The sequence below is a fragment of the Marmota monax genome, unplaced genomic scaffold (genome assembly GCF_021218885.2).
Source record: "Marmota monax isolate L192 unplaced genomic scaffold, Marmota_monax_Labrador192_F-V1.1 WCK01_AAM20220418_F8-fsc00238, whole genome shotgun sequence".
In the NCBI taxonomy this organism is placed as follows: domain Eukaryota; kingdom Metazoa; phylum Chordata; class Mammalia; order Rodentia; family Sciuridae; genus Marmota; species Marmota monax.
The window spans coordinates 237,186-254,423 of record NW_026693175.1 but is presented as its reverse complement, the minus strand read 5'-3'; the positions used below and the strand labels follow the sequence as shown (position 1 = coordinate 254,423).

The 17,238-nt window shown below is 41.8% G+C and overlaps 1 protein-coding gene across 2 annotated transcripts in view; it reads left to right on the top strand.

The window, feature by feature from the left end:
- Positions 1-3,813: 3,813 nt before the first annotated feature.
- LOC124100415 (zinc finger protein 420-like) overlaps positions 3,814-17,238 on the top strand; it is a 39,340-nt gene continuing 25,915 nt past the window's right edge. For both annotated transcript variants that reach the window (XR_006854285.2, XM_046455929.2), the window contains exon 1: positions 3,814-3,937. Coding sequence is in view for 1 of the 2 variants with exons in the window: in XM_046455929.2 (XP_046311885.1) it covers positions 3,935-3,937 (3 nt within the window). In the remaining variant the exon portion in view is untranslated. The remainder of the gene's footprint in view (positions 3,938-17,238) is intronic.

The window sequence follows — 17,238 nt, the reverse complement described above, 5'->3', positions numbered from 1 at the left end:
ATTTTTACATGGGACATGTAATGAATCTTTGATCTATGGCTTAAAAACACTGTCTTACTCTACGACATCTTATACTTTCTTATTTGGTGATTCAAGTTGTCCATTTTTAGCATTGCAGTGATACAAATGAACCTTATTTTTCTGTTACCATATCATGCTTTCTATCACCATGCCTGTAGGTACATTGTACCTGTTTTCAAATTTCTCTTGCCCTGAGAAAATAAAATATATTGTTGTTTTTTCCCAGTGCAGAGTCATATGCCTGTAATCCCAGTGGCTCAGGATGTTGAGACAGGAGGATCTCAAGTTCAAAGTCATCCCAGCAAAAATTGAAGCACTAAACAACTCAGTGAGACCCTGTCTCTAAATAAAATACAAAAAAAAATAGGAATGGGGATGTGGCTTAGGGTTCGAGTGCCCCTGAGTTTAATCCCTGGTACCCACCCCCCCCAAATTTTATATATATATATATATATATATATATATATATATATATATATATATAATCTTGTTTTAGTTTTTTAAATTCACCTCTTACTCATTTCTTAAAAATTTTCTGTTACTTCCCAGAAGCTCCAGAGGCATTAACTTGAGGTTATTAGTCCCACTGGAGAAGAGCACTAGGTGTTGATCTAGTGCTGAGGTTCTGAGTAAGTGTCACAATCCAACACTTAAGATACTAAGAAAAGGATGAGTGATATGGTTTAGTGGAGGCATTTTGACTTTGGAAACAGGCAAGGTGGATTCTAAATCCCAGCCCAATTGTTTAATGGTTATAAGGCAGTTTTATGAACATCATTTAAAAGAAAATGTAGAATGACATTGAGGGTCAAAATATAGGCAATTCTTCAGCCTTAATGTTTCCACAACCTTGAAGATTTTTTTAAAACTCATTCTCCTGTGAAAACACAGACTCTCTTTCCCAACCCTTGAATCTGGGCTTTCCTTATTATTATTATGGTCCATATAAAGATGTGATCATCAAAATCATGTATTACTTGGATATCTAGAATCAAAATTCCTTGAATGCTTTTGCTTTTGGTTTCATAACCCTGTCATGTCTATGAGAAGAATCCAACATTGGTGTTCTGGAGGATGAGATATCTTGAGGAGGATGATCAAGATGCTCCAGTTGACAGCCAGCACATCTTCTGAAGTTCAGCAAACTTATCAACAATCAGCTAACCATATGCAGCATTCAGACCCCAGCTGAGTCCATCCTAAATGGATGAACAGCCCAATGGAGGATTATCATGAGGTAATACATTTTAGAGTATTTTTATCCAGTGATCAATAACTAATACATTCACAATAGACAGGCTGCCAAGATTCAATCGCATGTGGCTTAGCAGTTATGTAGCAGACAAGAGGTGCCCTTTGTTGATTTTCTTCTTTCCTAATTTAAAAGTTGGATTTCTTGATAGATAGTATTGAAGTTTACAGAAATATAGCAGATATATATGCATGTGATTGGTGCTAAAACTCTCACGGTTCCCGTACCACAGGAGGAAACAGCCTGGCCATTAGGTCCAATTTGCAAAATAAGATTTCCTTTAATCTTCTTGAAATAAAGCCTAACTGTTGAGAAAGATATCCATTTTCCTTTGTTTGCTGTGTGATATCTGAAAGGGAAATGGCTTTGTGCCCAGCATCATGTGAGAAATAGTGGGAGAAAGGGTGGTTTACTTTGGACACTGACCACTAACTCCTAGTCAGAGCTTCTTGCTCTTTCGGAAGGTAGTGTCTTGCCTGGGATTTGGCCTCAAGCAGGAATATTGGTAAAAAAGTGTATTCTTTTCCTTCAGCATGAAAAGGAGGATGTCAGCGCCTTCTTCTCCCTGAAGTCAAGGGAACTATAAATCTGCAAGCTGGAGTGTGTCTGCTGTGAGTTGAGATGTGTTTGGGACTTAAAATACAGTGAATTTTGAAGATATACCTACAAATATGTATACGCTTCATTAATAATTTTATATTGGTCACATATTAGGACCAATAAGATGATATTCTGCATATGTTGCTTAGGCCCTCACTTGGTTGCTGAGGCTGGCTTTGAACCTGTAATACTCCTGCCTGAGCCTCCCAAGACACTGGGATTACAGGCATGAACCACCACAAACATGTCTTTTCAATTTTTAATTTGAATGTAAGAAAATCTTCAAAAACACTGAATCACAATCTGTTTGTGTTGGACATTGCTGCCTTAGGGTATTGTTTCCCAGTTCATGTTATAGTTAAAGCTTCGTCCCGGGGTTTCATAAACTGACTTCCAGACCACTCAAGTATAATCGAATCAAGACTTTATTGAAGCACACTAGTGGCGACTGATCAGAACATAAAGATGTTCCCCTGATCAGCCCCGAACAATTGCAAGGGTGCCCCTTATAAGCCTGAAAACCGCAAAAGGGGTGTACGGGGGGTCTAGCCAATGCAAGCAAGCCGGTTACAGAAGTGAGACAGTGCAGTCAAGCGGAGGGAAGCCTAACCAATCACAGTTAGCCCAGTCACCCCAGTTACAGAAACAGAGCCCCGTTACCCTAGTTACAGAAACAATACCCCATTAGGTAGTTCCGTGTTCTCACAGATTTCTATAGTAAGAGGAAAAGAACATTTTGCCCTAGTCATGAACTTTCTACTTGGCATGATTATTTTACAGGATGAAGTCATAAAACAAAATGGAGTCACACTTGCTCCTACTATCACATTCAAAGCTCAAGCTACCTCCTGATAAGACTAGAAAGCAGTTGATATAATGTTATTTACATTCATAAATAATACATATATGTAAATAATACATTGATAGTGTTCCCACTGTTGACCGGTGACGAGTCCTTGCTTCCCCAGTGTTGAAGAATAACACCAGAGAAGAACGCTGAGGCAAGGTCAGAGTAGAAATTAGAAGTTTATTAAAGGACAGCATTAAAGAAGGGGACCCAAGAGGTGGAATCCGTGGAAGTGCGGTTGTCTCTCCACTTTATAGTATTCAGTGATGGAATGGCGGTGGGAAGGCCTGAAGGGTTGGGACACAGGTGGGCCAAAGCAGTAATCCTGGCACTTCCCAGTCAGCGTCTTTAAGTTTGCTGTTCATTAACATTTCTTTGGGATGGGCTATCTTCAAATCTGTTGGAGGCTATTTCCTCGCTTCATTAACATTCTGAGAGTTGCTCAACTTTTCCTGGAATTCATTCTCAACATGGCCTCCATTTTAGATTTCACTCGATATTAGACCCGAGTTACCTAAACTACACTGACTACCTAATTTTAAATCTGGCTTCAATAGGATCAAGGTTGATATCATAAAAGGTTAAATGCAAATTCTTCCTGAATAGTTCCAAATCCTGCTATTCAACAGAAGCCATGCCTTAGAATAGCTGCAGGTTGAAAGTCTGGGTTCAATGTCCATAACCCCAAAAGAAAAAGAAAATAGGCATGTGGGGCATGACTGAAATTCCCATGATTCCAAGTTAGGGGCCACCCTGGAAACTTAGAAAGTCCTTGTCTCAAAATTTAAAAAAAGGAAAAAAAAAAAAAGATAAAAGAATTGGGGACGTTACCCAGTGACAGACTGTCCTTGGGATAAACCCTGTACTGGAGTGAAAAGACAAAATAAAATCAAAAGTCGCCAAGGACTTGCCATTCTGTTCTCATTCATCCTTGGTTGGATGCAATCTACAGTCAGAGAGTTGGCTCAAAGCTCCGTTCCAGGGGGCGGGCCCTGAAGTCCTGTCCATTCAGAGGCATGATCATGAGATCTGTCCAATCCAGCCCAGAGCCCGTGAGGAGGGGGCTGGCTTCTGCCGTCTGGGACCTCTGGTTTCCGGAGCCCACTGCTATCCCGACAGGTCTTTACGCACGATCCACGTCCTTCTGTCCGCGTGGCTTTACCAGGAAGCGCAGGGGACCCACCAGAGAGCGCTGCGCTCCCGACCGCCAGGAAATGGTGAGTGAGCGGGCGCGTCTGGAGCCCGGGCCAATGCGTGGGACTGGCGCGGCGCGAACCTGAAACGGTGGGTGGGACACCCTGTCCTCTCCAGTCTGCAGCCCCTAGTCCTCCTCGGGGCAGCGCCGCTCTCAGCCGCCCTGGCCGTCCTAGCCGAGCAAATGTCCGCCGCGGCGGGAACCCAGCCCCCTCTCGGGTCACTGCATGGTCGCCTCGGCCCTGACTGAAGCCCTGTCTGGGCACCAGCCAGCCAGCAGCCCGGCCTCGCCCCAGCTGTGCAGTGAGACCAGGGACCATCCTCAGGAAGGGTCCACGTCTGTGCGTGGTGTTCCTGCGTGAGGATGGCTGGGATCTGCGGGGACCCCAGCTCCCCCTCCTCCTGGACCTCCCGAATGTGCGTGCGGGAAGCAGCACGTCCAACCCAGAGGAGCCTGTCCTTCAGCCTGGCTGTTCATAAATGCCTAAGTTATAGATAAATTCCTAGGTTTCCAGCTCCCTGTCCTTATTGCAATGACGAATTCTCCTCTCCAGGCTGTGAACTATTTGTCTCCCATGCTACATTTCAAATGGACACATCATTTTTTCCCCCCTAATTTTATCCTCCAAGTGCTGAATGACACTTTTTAAAAATTTTGTTTTCTGTTTTGAGCATTTTTCATGAGAGGAAAGCAGAGAATTGCTTGACCATTTGGGGAAAGAAATGTGTGTGCTTTACGCTTTGTGTTTCCTCTGTACAAAAACTTACCACAATTTTTTGAGTTGAGATTCCTCTCTGCAGAGGTCAGTGTGTGATATGTCCTCACCCCACTCTCCCATCTTTTCCTGGCCTTGGGTTTCAGAACTGCCTGACACAAGGTGTCAGAACTCCATGTCTAAATCCTCTTGGAGTGTCTAGTGTACACCATTCCCTGGGTCTTGTGCTCCCAGAGAGGAGTTGGAGGTGCGAGGGTGGAGCCTCTCAGGGGAGTAGCTGAATGTTCTGTTTCCCATTTTTTTTTTCTTTTTAAATCTAAAAGCATTTCAGTGTTTCTTTTATTAGTTATTGTGAATGTTGTAGGGACAGAGGAGGCAAGGCACCGAAGATAGCCAGAAACACTTTTGTTTGGTTGCAGCCAGGTTCAGAGGGCACAGCGTTTGATATAACAATGAGTCCCCTGAACCCTGGGTTCAGGTAGAATTTTATACCCATCATGTAAGTGGAGGGGCTCAGAAGTTCACAGTCTGCAGAAGTTCACATAAAAGCAGCTTTCTCTTTCACTGTTCTGGGCAAGTTAACCCTTCAAGGACAACACCTGAGAAGGGGAGAGCTTCTTCTCTTTCTTTTCTCTCCCTGCCAGCTGTTACATGGAGCCCAATTGGTAACTTCTCTTATCTTAGAAATGTAGATATATCTGTGAAGCCCCAGCTCAGGCCAGAGGCCTTGTTTACACATTTATACAAACTACTATACTGGATACATGTTTTAAAAAAACTAATAAGGGGTGTCTAGCACCTGGAGTGCTGATTTCTTCCCAGTCAGTGGCCGAGTAAGACTGGGCAATAGGAGAATAGGAAGTTTATCTACATTGAACTCTTTTGTAGAGACTCTTTTGCTGACAGTCCTAAAATTAGCCATGGTGAAGATTTCTAGAGAAGCCCAGTTAAGAATTTTCTGTGGAGAAAGGGGTTCCACTACAATTCCCCCCTTTAATGATGCTCCCCATAATTTAATCCTTTAAATTTAAGAGCATCATTACCATTATCTTGGCTTAAAGCCTTATATAATGCCAAAACCTTAGTTGTTGTCATCCTTTCAACAGCAACTTCTGCAGTGGACCCAATAGTTTTAATGCACAGTGGAGCCAAACGTGGGAGCAATAAACAGGTTAATAGCTGAATACCCACTATACCAGTTAAGGCTTTAAATCTACCAAGAGTTGAAAACCATCTCCCAAAAGCATGTTTGGGACCCAAACTTTAATACCCTTATAGGTATGAACTTGCATGTGTTCTAGTTTTCTTGTATTGTTGCCTTTATCCTTAATTGCTTATCTGTTGTCATCCACATGGATGCGACAATCTGAGCTGTTGAACTCTCCACATATTTCTCTTTCCTCAGCCAGTAGGTAATCTAATGCCAAGTGGTTTTGATAGTTTGCTACTCGCATCTGGGTCTGTTGTGTGGCTAGGAGGTCAAAGGCTGTGGCAGTCTGATTAATAATGACTTCTAGCACAGCTTGTAAGTGAATAATTCTGTTTAGCATGTAAATAAGAGTTCTATTGCCTCAACTGCCATTTTGTGCCCAGGTAGGGGGATGAGAAGTGGCAGTAGTGCTCTGGGGTGGCCAGTTACCTTCATCCCAAGATTGGTGACCTCCTAAATCAAGTTCCTTCCCAGTGAACCTCTTTTTTCTTTCCAGTTATTCATCTATAGCATTTCTCTGGTAAGACAGGTCCTAAATATATGTTTTACCACCTCTTGGTTATAGTAGATTGGCTTGACACATGGTTTACATGATTTCCACTGTTAGAATAGGAGTAGGGCAGAATCCCTTAAGGTTATCAAAGAAAACCAAGCTAAATGATAGAGTAACATTTTGGATAGCATAGGTTAGACAGTATAAATTAACAAAGCCAAACTAATAACACCAGACAAACCGTAGAAAACTTATATAAGCAAGATAAAAAAGTATAAGTGAAATTTTGTTACCCAGAGTCCAGTCAGTAGGAGTTACTGTTATCAAACCAGTAGCAAAAACCAAACAGAGAACTATGTATATGTCTAGAAGCAAGGAGTGGCAATGCATTACAGTATAAGAACTATCTTAGAGGTTGAAAGAGTTCATTAGTCCTGGTGGGAAGTTTATCTTTCACCATGCATTCATCAGCCAGTCCCTCCTGTGTGGCTGAAACAGGGCTGTAATCTCCTCAAGCGTCAGCCATGCATAGACCAGTCAGCTTCCAGAGTGACTGGAGCAGGGCTGTTGTCCTTCTGATCCTCAAGCTTCTCCAATCTTACTAGCAGTCTTTCTCTAACACATTGGTTGAGAACCTGTAAAGTTTTCACTAAGGCCTGAAGCTGTAGTCTCACGGTTAATTCTCCTATCTTTCTTAAGTCTCCCAATAGTCCCCTAATAAGAGGTGGGCCTCATGTTCATTATCTTATAAGGAGAGAATCCAGTCCTCTTAGTGGGAGTGGATCTAATCCTCAACAGTGTAATAGGGAGAAGTTCATCACAATGTAAGTGAGTCTCCTGACACAGCTTACCCAATTGAGCCTTAAAGTCCTGTTCATCCTTTGAACTTTACCAGAAGTCTGTGGCGTACAGGCAGTATGTAACTTCCATCTGATGTTTAAACTTTTGGTCAGTAATTGTATCACTTCTGCCCAAAAGCTGTCCCATTGTCTGAGCCAATAGTTATTGGGACACCAAATCTGGGAATAATTTCCCAGAGAAGCATCCTAGTATCTCCCTAGCCTTTTCAGTGCTGGTGGGAAAGGCTTCCACCTAGTCAGAGTAGTCACACACAAAACCCAAAAGTTATTTATAGCCCCGTGAGTGTGATAGTTCAGTGAAGTCTACTTCTAAGTCTTCAAAAGGTGCTCCTCCTATAGTTTGGATTCCTGGTGGGAGCTTGCCCCCTGACATGGATTGTTGTAAGCACATTATTTACAGATCATCTGGGGTGATGTTTGTGAGCCAGGGGACATAGAAATGTTGACTCAGAACTGTCTCAAATGCTGTATGTCCAACGGGTTCTCCTGTGGAACTGTCTGATAAAGGCTGGGGCTAGAATCTCTGGGATGGCTATGCTGGCCATCAGAAAATCTCCACCATCCACCTGGGAGAAAATTTTCTTTTTCAGCCTTAAACCACTTACTTTCATGCTGGGAATATGTTGGCTCCCATTCTGTTAGATGATCAGTCAGGCAGAGTGGAGCATTTAAACCTGGGACTGGATTTTCTTCTTGTTTCTTGCAGACAGCTAACCTGGCTTCTCTGTCAGCCCTCTGGTTGCCCTGAGCAACCACAGTGTTTCCCTTTTGATGACCTTGGCAATATATAATCATAACCTTCTTGAGAGCCCACAGTGCATCCAAAAGTTGAAGAATTTCTTGCCCATATATTATACTTTTTAAAAAATCCCTGAGTTCATTAGCCCCTTTTCCTTACATAAGTCCCTATGAACATGAAGGGCAGCAAATGCATATTTTGAATCTATGTATCTATCCACACAGACTCCTGCTGTCAACTGAGGTGCTTGAGTTAAAGCAATAAGTTTTGCTTTTTGTGCTGAAGTTCCCTGAGGCAGAGGTTATGCCTCAACAGTGGAGTCCAGAGTGACCATTGCATATCAAGCAAAATATACCTCATCTTTTATAAAACTGCTTCCATCTGTGAAGTACTCCACATCAGGGTTCCTGAGGGCTGGTCTGCCAGGTCTGGTTTATTGGAAAACATTATTCCATGACTTTAATATAATTGTGATCAGGTTGTCCAGGTTTGAGGGGCAGCAAAGTTGCTGGGTTTAGAGTCTGGATGACTTTAACATGGACACATGGGTTTTTACATAACATATCCTGGTATTGACCGTTCTCTCATTAGTAAATCAGTATTGTCCTTTGTACTCTAACAATGTCAAAAGTAAATGAGGAACCCTGAAATCCAAATTTTGTCCCATATTCAGTTTATCAGCTTCCAACACCAGAAGATCTGTGGCTGCAAGGGCCCATAAACAAGGTGGCCAGCCTTGGGCTACAGAGTCCAGCTGTTTGGATAGATGTCCATGTCCCCAGCACCTGAGTCAAGACTCCCATAGCCACTCCAGACTGTTCATGGACGTAAAGAAAGTAAAGCTTTGTGAGGTCAGGGAGCCCTTGTCCAGATGCACTGGGAGTGCTTGTTTAATGTTCTCAAAGGCCTTTTGCATAGTTGTCCCCCATATTAGAGGATCCTATTCTACCCCCTTTGTGGCTTTGTAGAGGGGTTTTGCAATAATTAAAAGTTGGGGATCCATATATGGCTGAATGCAGCAGCCCCAAGAATTCTCTGGTCTAATGGCAGGTTGAAGGGACTGAAATTGAGCAGATTTCCTGTTTCTTTAGGGGCCCAGTTGTTTTTGTCTGTTCTGTTGCTCAGTCAGATGGTAACCAAGGTATTTGACTTTTTCTTGATAGATGTGAGCTTTTAAGTCAGAGTTCAGTGCTGTCCCAAAGATGGTGTACTCAAACCCCTGAGAGGAACTGTCATTTAGGGAAGGGAGGTGTACACAGAGCCTCTGGTGCTTTAAGATGCAGGATTTTTTTGTTATCTCCCTGTGCAGGATGTTGGCTGCTGGGATTCTCCCACTCTTAAATCTAATGCAAATCGTAGCAGAGATTGATGACCTGGGATATCATTTGTATAAAAGGCACCAATGTAAATATATCCATGGGTCGTTTGCCGAGGTTAGAGGGCAGGTTCCGTGCAGGTCCTGGTGTGGCAGCCACATGGTGCCAACCTAGGTGTTGCTCTTTGACTGCGGGGCTTTCTCCTCCTGCCAAGTCCATCAAGGTAGGGACCCAGCCCCCTGTCGGGTCACTGCGTGGTCGCCTTGGCCCTGTCTGTCCAGTAGCCTGCCAGCAGCCCAGCCTCACCCCAGCTGTGCGGTGAGACTAGGGACCATCCTCAGGAAGGGTCCACCTCTGTGCGTGGTGTTCCTGCGGGAGGATGGCTGGTGTCTCCTCTTGGGCCTCCCGAATGTGTGGGAAGCAGTACATCCACCCCAGAGGAGCCTGTCCTGCAGCCTGGCTCTTTATAAATGCCTACGTTTATAGATTTATCCAGGTTGTGAACTATTTGTTTCTCATACTTCATAGACAGAGTATTTTTCTAATATTTTTTTCCAAGTACTGAATGGTACTTTTTAAAGATCTGGTTTTTCGTTTGAGCATTTTTCATGAGAGGAAAGCAGAGAATTTTTTGACCATTGGGGGGAAAAATTGTGTGTGCCTTTCCCTTTGTATTTCCTTGGCACAAAAACTTATCATGATTTTTGAGTTGTGATTCCCCTCTGTAGACATCAGTGTTTGAGATGTACTCACCCGACCCTCCCATCTTTTCCTGGCCCTCGGTTTCAGAACTGCCTGACACAGGTTGTCACAACTCCATGTCTAAATCCTCTTGGAGTGTCTAGTGAACGCCATTCCCTGGGTCTTGTGCTCCCAGAGAGTAGTTGGAGGTGCGAGGGTGAAGCCTCTCAGGGGAGTAGCTGAATGTTCTGCCAGATCCCCGCCCTCCACCTAAAAGGCATTTCAGTTGTTTCTTTTATTAGGTACTGTGAATAGCACTATAGTGAAAATGAGAGCACAGTCATTTCTTTGACATACTGATTCCAATCCCTTTAGATATGTACCTAGAATTATTTGGTAAGTTTTGACAGTGGCCACTTTAATTGCACTGTTCAGGCTGCGGGAAGTCTACTATTTGTGCAATAAGTCCCTGATGAAAGTTAGAACCCAGCCTGTCAAGTTGCCACTGGAAGAGTGTGCTGTGACTTTGTGTGTATATGTGTGCTTTTTATCTTCTTTTCTTCACTCCTGGTAGGGATTGTGCCCAAGGGAGTACTTGCCCACCAGTGTAAAACCACTTGTTTGTGATCTGTGGAGATTTGCACATGCTCAGTTACATTTGTAGAACTCAGGTGGTTGGGATGGAGACCCAGGAAGAAAAGGTGTTGAAGTTGATTCTGGCTAGATAGGAGCTCATTCATCTGCAGCAGCAGTTGGCAGAGTGAACTGGCAGACCCAGAGCCCTTCTATGGATAAACTGACACCTTTGAGATTTAACCCATTGTATTCCCTGGTCCCAGGTGATGAAGCCCATGGAAGTACTTGCATGTCCATAAAAAATCACTTTTTCCTGTGGTCTTGATACTTGTGAGTTTGTAGTCCCCTCCTCTCTCAGCCCTAGACAAATTAGGATGCAAACCACAGAAAACTTTAGAGGTAGGATATGTAGAGTCCCAATCTTCCTCTCCTAGGTCTCTCAATTTACTTATGACATGACTTTGTCTAAGGACTTGAAACATGAGTAGATATTTATTCAGTGTATCCATAGATGGAGGGAGGGAGAGTCAGGAGCCTCCTATTCTGCTGAATTTCCAACATTATCCTCCAGTAATACCTGCCTTTTATTGTGGTGCTGGAGTTTGAACCCAGACCTTGCACATTCTGCATGCACACTCTACCAGTGAACTATGCTGCCAGTTCCTGCACCTACCTTTAGATTGGGCTGACCATGCATTGAAATCTAATGTAATTCTTCATGTTTGGATTCATATTGCCTTTCTGTTGCTCTTGGCAATAGAAAATTTACATACACATGAATTTAGCTATGTATTTTGTTTGTGTTATGAATTCTTATTAATGCAATATTAGTTTTATACATTAGTGTCAGGTAATGATAGCTACTTCTCTTTTTTTCTAATTTAGGAGGAGTTTTTTATTCTAATTATTTACATGACAGCAGAATGCATTTCAACTCATTGTACACAAATGGGTACAACGTCTCATTTCTCTGGTTGTACATAATGCACAGATACACCATTCCTGCATCATGGGTAATAATGTACATAGGGTAATAACCTCACTCTAATTCTACAATCCTTCCCACTCCACCTCCATCCCCTCCTCTCACTCCCCTCTGCCCACTCCCAAGTTCTTCTGTCTTTCCATAGTACGCCACCCCCATTATGGATCAGCATCTGCATATCAGAGAAAACATTTGGCCTTTGGTTTTTTAGGTTTGGCTTATTTCACTTAGCATGATATTCTCTAGCTCCATCCATTTACCTGCAAATGCCATAATTTTGTTCTTCTTTAAGACTGAGTAATATACCATTGTGTATGTATATAGCACAGTTTCTTTATCCATTCATCTATTGAGGGGCATCTAGATTGGTTCTGTAGTTTAGCTATTGTGATTTGAGCTGCTATAAACATTAACATGATCATGTCACTCTGGTATCCTCATTTTAAGTCCTTTTGTTATAAACCAAGGGTAGGATAGCTGGATCAAGGAGTGGTTCCATTCCAACTTTTCTAAGGAATCTCCATACTGCTTTCCATAGTGTTGCACTAATTTGCATTCCCACCAGCAATGTAGGAGTGTACCTTTCCCCCCACATCCCCACCAACACTTACTGTTGCTTGTATTCTTGATGATTGCCATTCTGACTAGAGTTAGGTGATATCATAGAGCAGTTTTGATTTGCATTTCTCTAATTTCTAGAGATGTTGAACATTTTTCCATATAATTGTTGATTGGTTGTATTTCTTCTGGAAACTGTCTATTCAGTTCCTTAGCCCATTTACTGATTGGGTTATTTGGCTTTCTGGTGTTAAGTTTTTTTGAGTACCTACATTCTGGAGATTAATGCTCTGTCTGAAGTTCATGTGGTAAAGATTTTCTCCAATGTGTAGGCTCTCTCTTTGTGTTATTGATTGTTTCCTTTGCTGAGAAGAAGCTTTTTAGTTTGAATCCATCCCATTTATTGATTCTTCTTGTGTGTGTGTGGTGCTGCGGATTGAATCTTGTGCGTGGGAGGCAAGCACTCTGCCAACTGAGCTATATCCTCAGCCCTCATTTATTGATTCTTGATTTTATGCCTTGCACTTTAGGAGCCTTGTTAATGAAGTCAGGTCCTAAGCCAGCATGATGAAGATTTGGACCTACTTTTTATTCTCTTATATCAAGCATCTCTGGTCTAATTCCTAGGTCCTTGATCTACTTTGAGTTGAGTTTTACACAGATTGAGAGATAAGGGTTTAATTTCATTTTGCTATATATGGATTTCCAGTTTCCCCAGCACCATTTATTGGAGAGGCTATCTTTTCTAAAGGAATGCTTTTGGCACCTTTGTCTAGTATGAGATAACTGTATTTGTGTGGGTTTGTCTCTGCATCATCTATTCTGTACTGTTGGTACATGTTTATTTTGGTACCAGTACTATGACATTTTTGTTACTATAGCTCTGAAGTATAGTTTAAGGTCTGGTATTGTGATGCTTCCTGCTTCACTCTTCTTGCTAAGGATTGCTTTGGCTATTCTGGGTCTCTTTATTTCTCCAAATGTATTTATTTTATTTTATATTTTTAATTCTAGATAAACAATATCTTTATTTCATTTATTTATTTGATGTTGAAGTTCAAACCCAGTACCTTACATGTGCTAGGCAAGAGCTCTACCACTGAGCTACAAACTCCAGCCCTCCAAATGAATTTCATTACTTTTTCTAGTTCTATAAAGAATGTCCTTGGGATTTTAATAGAAATTGCATTAGATCTGTTTAACATTTTATGGTCATTTTTTAAAATATTATTTTAGATGTTAATGGACCTTTATTTTATTCATTTATTTATATGTGGTGCTGAGAATTAAACCCAGTGCCTCACACAGGCTAGGCAAGCACTCAACCATTGAGCCACAACCCCAGCCCAACTTTATGGTCATAGTGACAACATTAATTCTGCCTATCCAGGAACATGGAAGATCTTTCCATCTTCTAAGATCTTCTTCAGTTTCTTTCTTCAGGGTTCTGTAGCTTTTATGGTAGAGGTCTTTCACCTCTTTTGTTAGATTGATTCCCAAGTATTTTATCTTTTTTGAGGTTATGTGAATGGGATAGTTGTCCTAATTTCTCCTTCAGTCTACTTTGCTGAATTCATTTCTGAGTTCTAGAAGTTTTCTGGAGTGTTTTGGGGCTTCTAAATATAGAATTATGTCTTTGGCCAATAGGGATAGTTTGAGCTCTTCTTTTCATAGTCATAACTTTTTACTTTCTTTCTTTTGTCTAATTGCTTCTGGCTAGGATTTCAAGAATTATGTTCAATGGAAGTGGTAAAAGAAGGCATCCCTGTCTTGTTCCAGTTTTTAGAGATAATCCTTTCTCTCTCTCTCTCTCTCTCTCTCTCTCTCTCTCTCTCTCTCACACACACACACACACACACACACACAGAACTAGAACATGAAGATTATAAAATGTGAAAAATAAAATTAGTTCTCACTGCATTCTTTACATTTGTGAATATATATTATTATCGATATTATTATTGTATTGGTAAGTGGATGTCACCTTACATTCCAGGTGAACTTCAATGTCCCTTTTACAAGGTCAGCTATTCTTCAAGGTAAGAAGCTGTGTTTAAAAAGGGTTGTAGCCAGGAATCTGTCAGTCTTGTGTTCTGCAGCCACTGTTCTTCACCTGCCACTCAGGGCTAGAGGACCCCAAGTCTGAAGCTTTGACCACTCAGGGTGGATGGGATGACAGTTACCAATCAGAGGCACAGACAGGTAACAGGAGGTGGACTTCACATGTGGAAGGTTTTGTCTCTGGCTCCAGCCAAGCTCTGAGTCCATCTTCATGTTCTCTAATATGTGGTGGCTTTGTCACTCTGACCTTCAGGTGCTGGAGGATTTGTAGAGAGATTGCCAGAAATACCAGAAGCCAGGAAATGGTTAAGTCTATAGGGGATTAGGGTTGGTTGGAAGCAGCCACTCCTGGCTCTGGGGACCTGGGCTTTTCTGAGGTCAAGGATTAAATCTGAATTCCATTTCAGTGCTAGGACAGCTTAGTATTTTGTCCTTTGACTCCTCATGGTGAGGCTGGACTGGCAGCCAGGGCTCTGGTGGTTTTGTCCTGTGCCCTATTGGTTACCATTGAGTAATCTGAGTCCTCTCAGTGCAGCTCCTTCCCCTTACCTCACACTGACCCAGAGTGGGTGACGAAGGCAGGCAGGGTCATCGGGGGAATCCTGACCCATGTAAGGGGTTTATCTTTGTAGTAGCTGTGGTCTGTAGCATTCCTTGTCGCTCTTTCCTGCCCCGAGGCCACCCATTCTGTACCAGGCTTTCCAAGTCTATGGCGAGCATGTTCTTTTCAAATACTGCATTCCTCCATCCTATTCACTACTCACTATATGTTCATCCATCCACACTGCAAATAACAAAGTATTGAAATTCATCTTCTCACCCAGTTTTGTAAAATGTCATTGCAATTTACAAATGAACATCCATATGACAGGAAGTAGAGAATAATCACCGAACTCTCAGATGTTAAACATCTTTGTACCTCTTTTCCATATAGCCACCCTAGGCATACTTAACCATATTTGAATGTGTTTTTGTTGTGTCTTGCATCAGTAAAATTGACAGGTGATAGGTGCATAGTCACTGCAATATCTTTTCCTATCCTGCATTTAAGCACTGCATGTGGCTGACACAGCTACCCATAGGTGCTTTGTCTCTTAGAATTCCTACAGATTACCAGCCTCTCTGTTCTCTTGTGCTACAGAAAAGCTTGAGTTTGGGAGATGGAGGCTTTTGTGGGAGCAGCTGGATACCCTGGAAATTCAGGAATATTCTGGCATAGGTTTTGTCTATGAAAATCATGGATTTAGTCATTGGGACCGTCTTCCCCCAACTCTAGGTTCAATTCTTTGCAGACACATTTTTGTTCAGCCATTTAGCTCCTGGTAGTGAAAGGAAAGGCAAAGACAATTCTTGTTCTTTGAATCCTCAGAGTTGTAAAAGGAGATTAAAATATTTAAAAGAATTAGGAAGATTATCTCAGTAAATTTTTACTGGTGTTTTCTGGGCAGAACTCAACTTTAATGCAGATATGAGGGTACAAAACAGTGCCTCATGGTGAGGATGATTATTGAGTCCTTAAAGGAGGAAGATTTTGTAGAATATTGTTTCACTTTTGTGTGTGTGTGTGTGTGTGTGTGTAGTGCTGGGGACTGAACCCAGGGCCTTGTGCATGCAAGGCAAGCACGCAACCAACTGAGCCATAACCCCAGCCAATATCCTGTCTTGACCTTAGCGTCAGACATATTTGTGTTCAACTCAGCAGTATGATCAACCTGATTTTTTTAGTTTGTAAAATCATATTCACTAATTTTAAGCTTGTTTTTTTCATAGGAAAAAAATGATATGAAAAAAACAAGTCTAAAATTAGTGAATATGCTTTTGAAACACAGAAAAATATTTCCTAAGAGGCAAGACAGGTGGATTTCAGCCCCAAACATACAAAAAGTTGTAAACTAAGGCAAACTTTTGAACCTGTAAATGATGTTTTTGAGGTTCCTGTTATTTCTAAGGCACCTCTGCTGCTGTTGTCACATTTTGTTTCCATCAAGCATGGAAAGAGTATTTTCACCTGAGAGAGCTACAGAGCACTGGGAAACTGGGGATCCAAAGGTAGATGTGTTTCTAAGAGAATTTAATGACCTTTCTGAGGGTATAATTTTTAGTGAGGCTGTTTGTATATGATCATATGTACAAAATTTAGATTTGGGTAACAAGTAAGTTTATTATATTTTTAAATATATTTTTAAAGTTGTAGTTGGACACAATACATTTATTTTTATTTGTTTACTTTTATGTGCTGCTGAGGATTGAACCCAGTGCCTTGCACATGCCAGATGAGTGCTCTACCACTGAGCCACACCCCTAGCCCCACAGATAAGTGTATTTTAAAGATGCATTGATAAACTAGGAAAGGAAGCATCCCTAAGTTAAGAGAAGCACTTGCTTTCTGTCCTTGTTTTTATTGCCAATCCATCATGAGGACAAGGATTTGAGAAAAGGAAAAATAAGTTTCTTGCTGTGTTAGTGAAAGAGAAAGAGGACTCCTGACCCAGAGGCTGGAATTCTAACTGCCGTGGGGAATAATGGGTCCTTAGTGATAAGGCTACCCTCTAGCTGTGCCCTATCAGGAGTTATAATTTACTTGTTATCCTTGAAAGATGGCCATTTCTTAAATTTTCTGTTGCCAGCCTTGAAGTCTTGATTTTTTTTTTTTAATTCCCGTGGTGCAAGAGGTAAAGGAGAGATAATTGGCCAAGGACAGGAAGAAGGTTACTCTTGCTCCTCCTATGGTTAGGAATGGAGAGAGGGAGAAAAGGAAGGAAGAAAACAGTAATTTAAAGAATAAGTCACAGTGGCAGAGCAGCAAGGGTTACGTTCATTTTCCCCACAGTCACTTTTTATGGAAAATTAGGTGTCTACATCTCTAAGGTTCTTCCTGTGCAGACAGAGGGGTGAGGAGGGGTTTCTAGAATTAAAAATTATTGCCTTATGTAAATTATCTTTTGAATTTTTACTAGAAGGGAAGGAGAGGCAATTTTCGCCTTGGTGGTGACCTGGAAGAAGCACTCTGGTACAGCAGTTTTTTTGACTGATTGTTGTACATACTATTTTAACTTGGTTTCTGTTGTGGGTGGGGTTACTATTTCCATATTTTCTGTCTTCTCACCATGATACAAAAAGGGTTCTCTA